General features: G+C 51.0%; 2 protein-coding genes across 2 annotated transcripts in view; one reads left to right on the top strand and one right to left on the bottom strand.

Annotated features, from left to right (window-relative positions):
- Positions 1-1,230: 1,230 nt before the first annotated feature.
- On the top strand, positions 1,231-3,122 carry EMH_0058190 (pyruvate kinase, putative; the record flags this gene model as incomplete). The annotated part of the gene is given in 4 exon segments (XM_013497558.1): positions 1,231-1,676; positions 1,680-1,795; positions 1,918-2,356; positions 2,489-3,122. Coding segments are annotated over 4 exon segments (1,635 nt in total).
- Positions 3,123-3,503: 381 nt separating this feature from the next.
- Positions 3,504-5,412, bottom strand: part of EMH_0058180 (uncharacterized protein) — a gene marked incomplete at both ends in the record, with an annotated part of 2,520 nt that continues 611 nt past the window's right edge. The window contains 5 exon segments of the mRNA XM_013497557.1: positions 3,504-3,635; positions 3,740-4,198; positions 4,297-4,678; positions 4,819-4,928; positions 4,932-4,952. Of these exon segments, the coding sequence (XP_013353011.1) occupies positions 3,504-3,635; positions 3,740-4,198; positions 4,297-4,678; positions 4,819-4,928; positions 4,932-4,952 (1,104 nt within the window).

The raw sequence follows: 5,412 nt of genomic DNA, 5'->3' as shown, positions 1-5,412 counted from the left end.
GTCCTCAGGCCTCCTCGGCGTTGAGCTCAGGGCCTGGATGTTGCGGGGGCGAGGCAGCCTTAGATGCGGTTGCGTTGCATCTCGCTGCGGCTGGTGAAACGAGCCAGCCTCACGCGTGCACACAAGGATTCTCCAACGATGCGTCCTTTAGTGAACACGTTACCTCTGACTGCACGTATAGAACGTTTGCAATTGCTTACACCCAACCTACCAAGGCCAAGTGAGGGCTCCTGTGTTGTGTCGGCAGACCTCGCTACATCCGTGCAGGAGAGTTGTACTGCACACTACAATGGAGTGAGCCTCCAGAGGCCTCGTTAGATGAAATAGAACAAGTATTATACTAGCAATGTTGAGTGGTAATACTTTATATAAAAATTTAAAGTAACCTAGTTAAGAAAGCTCCGCAGCCACCATAGGTTGGGGTCTGGCTATGAGACTGACGAGGCGGCGGAGAGACTTACACACGGCAAAGTCGGCATCAGATTTATGATTCAGGGATTTCCTCTTAAAGATTATTGGACTCGTATATGTTGTAACGACGATTACTTAAATATTTAGGCCATAATAGTAGAGCTATGCTGAGTTTAGAGAGTAGACGTACAGTTTAAGCCCAGTAGGGTTGACTTAGTATACGTACGTAGTAACAGCATTGCCCGCTGTTCAGTACAAGGGCTGTGGGGTAGCAATGGAGTTTTTACGTAACACACAACTGGTCTATCGGTTGTTTTGAAAGGTTATAGAGTATTTTGGTAATGTTAATAATAACCCGGGCATATTGTTTATAAATCAATTTGACTCAACCGGTCGCAGACTCATGTAGGTGCCAAGCTGGGCCAGGCGCANATATTGTTTATAAATCAATTTGACTCAACCGGTCGCAGACTCATGTAGGTGCCAAGCTGGGCCAGGCGCACTACACCCGCACCTGTAGCCCGCACACTGCTCGAACAGCTAGGCGCATAGGGAAAGCAACAAGGGTGTGTCTTGTTCGCTTGGTTCTTACATTTAGAACGCGCAAAAAGCTTAACCGATTTGTAGAGAAGTAAGCCATTTGATTAGGGCTGCTAATCCTCCTGGGCCTTGTCTGTTCCCCCCGAGCTGTGCTCCCCCCGTTGCAGCGTGGCTCATCCCCTCTTTTCGGGGACCAATGAGAGATATTTTATATTTCAGCGGGTGTGTTTTGCTGCAGGTTCCCGCTTGTTACGGCTCGTCGGCTCGCCACTCACGAAAATGGCGAATCCCTCACACTCCCAGGTTATCGCTGCCCCGGACAGCTCCGGTCGGCTGCTGCGTCTGGTGAGCGCAAGCTCCGTTATGATGCAGTTGTTGGGCAAGAGCACCAACATCCGCATGTCTCAGATTCTAGAGCACCACGAAGATGATGATTTTAGTGCACACCGCACTAAAATTGTGTGCACGATGGGCCCAAGCTGCTGGGACGTGGACAAGTTGGTACAGCTCATTGACGCAGGGATGAACGTGTGCCGTCTTAACTTCTCGCATGGTGATCACGAAACTCACGGACGCGTGGTAAAGAACTTACAAGAGGCTCTTAAGCAGCGCCCGGGGAAACGCGTTGCCTTGCTCCTGGACACCAAGGGGCCGGAGATCAGAACCGGTATGCTGGAGGTGAGCGTCTGTGGTCCCTTATACGACACGAGTATAACTTCAAGTAANAAGCCGATCGAGCTCAACGCTGGTGATATGCTTAAGATTGTCACGGACTACAGCTTTGTCGGCAACAAGAGCTGCATTGCCTGCTCCTATCAGAAGCTTCCCACCTCGGTCAAGCCAGGTATGTGGTGCTGTGCGCGTCGATAAGCTGGGTGCAGGCAGTTACGTTGTTGGATGCATGCACACATAAAACGCCATTTTCCCCCCGCCGTATGGCTATTGTTGTTTATGTTCTTTATTCAGGAAATACTATCCTCATTGCTGATGGTTCACTTTCTGTGGAGGTTGTTGAATGCGGGACGGATTACGTCATGACGAGGGTGATGAATCCTGCGACAATCGGCAACAAAAAGAACATGAACCTTCCTGGTGTGAAGGTTGACTTGCCTGTAATTGGTGAAAAGGATAAGAATGATATCTTGAACTTTGGCATACCCATGGGCTGCAACTTCATCGCGGCTTCCTTCGTACAATCTGCAGATGATGTGCGCTACATCCGCAGCATTCTTGGCACCAAGGGACGCAACATCAAGATTATTCCCAAGATTGAAAACGTCGAGGGTTTGCTGAACTTCGACGAAATTCTGCAGGAGGCCGATGGTATTATGATCGCTAGAGGTGATTTAGGAATGGAAATTCCTCCTGAAAAGGTCTTCCTTGCCCAGAAGATGATGATTTCAAAGTGAGTTTTTGCATTTCAGACTCTTCGCTTGTCACGGGAATTGTAGGGGCAGTTGAACTAGGCGTGTATGTGCTTGGCTCTTCTGCGACGATTGAAGGGCTTGAGTGTTGACTTTTCCATGTTGTTTCTCAGATGCAACGTGGCTGGAAAGCCTGTGATCACGGCTACTCAGATGTTAGAGTCGATGACGAAGAACCCGCGACCCACTCGTGCTGAGGCCGCTGATGTGGCAAATGCCGTTCTGGACGGTACGGACTGTGTCATGCTCTCTGGCGAGACAGCAAACGGAAGCTTCCCTGCACAGGCGGTTACGGTTATGTCTCGTGTCTGCTTCGAGGCCGAAGGCTGCATTGATTATCAGCAGGTCTTCAGGGCCACTTGCCAGGCTACCATGAGTCCCATCGATACCCAGGAAGCTGTGGCACGCGCTGCTGTGGAGACAGCTCAATCTATCAACGCGTCACTTATCCTTGCACTCACCGAAACAGGCCGCACTGCCCGGCTGATCGCTAAGTATAGGCCAATGCAGCCAATCTTGGCTCTCAGTGCTTCGGAAGAAACCATCAAGCACCTGCAGGTTAATAGAGGCGTCACAACTCTCCTGGTGCCGTCCTTCCAGGGAACGGATCAGTTGATCAAAAATGCGCTTTCTGCTGCCAAGGAGATGCAGCTGGTCAGCGAAGGCGAGAGCGTTGTTGCGGTCCATGGCATGAAGGAGGAGGTTGCTGGCTGGTCGAACCTATTGAAGGTCCTCGTCGTTGAGTAGATGTTCTGTCACAGTTTTCCCTGGTCATATGCCGGCAGCGTATAACGTGGTTTTTCTGAACTAACAGGCGGCGGTGATCGCAGAGGCTGCCGTTGGGCATGTTTGATACCCCTTGCGTTGAGTTTCCTTTTTTTCCAACAAAATGATTTAAAAGTTTTCCTTACTTAGCGTTGTCTGACAGTGCCCGAAATTGGGAGTACCTTTCGCTCCCACCAGCACAGTAGCAGGTCGCTAGATGCCGCGAGTCCTCAGACTGGACAGCGAACTCGGTAAAAAGTAAAACTGTACAACAGGTAAGTCTGCGTGTCTGGAGACACTGCAATGAGCGCAGCGGTAACGCAGTTGCTCGTTGACTTCAGGGAGAAATACAAGGATCCTTTGTCACGGAACAACGGGTAAAGTGTCCGTGGGACTATCAAGACCCGTGGGCTGCTCGTCGCGAGCGGAGCATGCATCCGTGAACGGGTTTGGACTGCGACAGAGGTCTGCACTCGCCATCAGCGACCGCAATTCCTGAACAGACAGGGAGCAAGAAAGCACCTCTTCAGCCGATTGGCTGCCCATCCGAGCATCCGCAGTGCACATCGTCGTAAACTGAGTCTTCCATGAGCACTTACCTCAGTAGCCAAGCCTGTCGGTAGAGGAAAAGTCGACGAAAGTTGCTGTGCGACTGCCGGAAGCAGTACAGTAGCGAATATGTCGCACAAAACGAAGAATTCCGCTTGGGTTACGCTGCCTTCACGTCCGTCGTCCTTTTGAACTAAACGTTGCTCAATCGCATTTATCTCTGCTTCGAAGTTCTCGCGCCTCCCCGGCTTCACGGAAATCAGCTTGCGTATGCAGAAAGCCAAAAGGCTTTCTATCAAGCTGACAACGACGGGGGCTGTTGTGGAAATAGGGCACTCCTGGAAGGCATTGGCTACTTCGAGTATGCTGTTGTAGAGATTTGATAGGGGTGCATGCCGCAGTAGGAAGACGCAGCTACGGTTGGCAGAGAGGCACGATTGGAACCAAGGCGAGGTCCCCAGCAGGCTTAGATGAGCCGTTGACGGCACGCAGTCGTACTCGTCGATACTCTGTAAGCAGTCACGCCACTCAGCACCCATACAGCTCAAGCCACCTTCGCAATCACCACATTTTAACAGTTCATCTGATGAAATCTTTGTTACCTCACCCGCGCGAAGGCCGCAGCAATCTCTTCAAGTCTTCTTCGATGCATTGCGACAACGTAGCGGTCAAATGTGAGGGCCGCTACGGGGAAGAAGTAGCACTGCACTCGGCGAAATGCTGTTGCCGCAGTATGCACTTGTCTGAGTATCGTGGCGAGATCCAATAATCCCACTCTGAATTTTGGTACGGGTCGCACGTTCTTCTGCGTCACGCCTGCTTCAACCGCTGCAAGATCAAGTGACGCTCTTGCTCCTATGGAATCACCATCAACTGGCTCTGATATCTCTGTGCGTTGCAGAAGCTCTTTATCGAGTAATTTAACAAACCAGTGCACCTGCTCCGCCAGCCAAGCCGACAATCGCCCATCCGTTGAACCGAATATCGCCCTGTAAACACGTTATCCATCCCTTGAGGTAACATCACTGCACGCTTGCCAGCAAAAAAACAGGCGTCGTAGGTGTTCCAGAATATTCTTTCAAGTAAGCGTGGTGTCGCTAGGCGACAACTGCAAGGAACAATGGCTCACCGGTAGTTTATAGCTGTTTGCAAAACATCCACGCGAAGCAGCTCTGATGCCGCGCGCAAACCACTGACGGCAAAGCGCAAACACAAATGAAGTTTCAGAGATTCTGTATGNGCTCTGATGCCGCGCGCAAACCACTGACGGCAAAGCGCAAACACAAATGAAGTTTCAGAGATTCTGTATGTTACCATATAATATATAGTCGCCAAGTCACTACAATCAAGGCAGAAGGGAAGGAATCGCACGGATTGCCCAGTCCTTCTGAGGTCGTGTAAAGAGGTGCCACCTACTGAGCTGGGTCGGTTTCACACGATCCTTCTGCGTTGCGCCGCTGACGGGAAATTTCCCCTTCCCGCCGCCGTAGATACTGCATCCTCAGTTGCTCTTCAGAGCAGCTCAGGCGGCGAAGTGGGCTGCAGTAGCAAGACAAGGATACGGAATACCACAATCAGTCCACGAAGTGAAAGAGTTATATGAGGCATGGTCCAGCAATATCCTTCTGCTCTGTCGCCTAGTATGTTACTACGCGCTAGGGGAAAAACAGCCGAGTTCGCCCACCCGATGAGTTTCATTGAAGGAGACAGCTGCGCATGCTGC

This window comes from Eimeria mitis, genomic scaffold (assembly GCF_000499745.2).
Source record: "Eimeria mitis Houghton genomic scaffold, Emh_scaff2750, whole genome shotgun sequence".
In the NCBI taxonomy this organism is placed as follows: Eukaryota; Apicomplexa; class Conoidasida; order Eucoccidiorida; family Eimeriidae; genus Eimeria; species Eimeria mitis.
The sequence above is the reverse complement of the archived record's forward strand: the minus strand, read 5'-3'. Positions and strand labels throughout refer to the sequence as shown.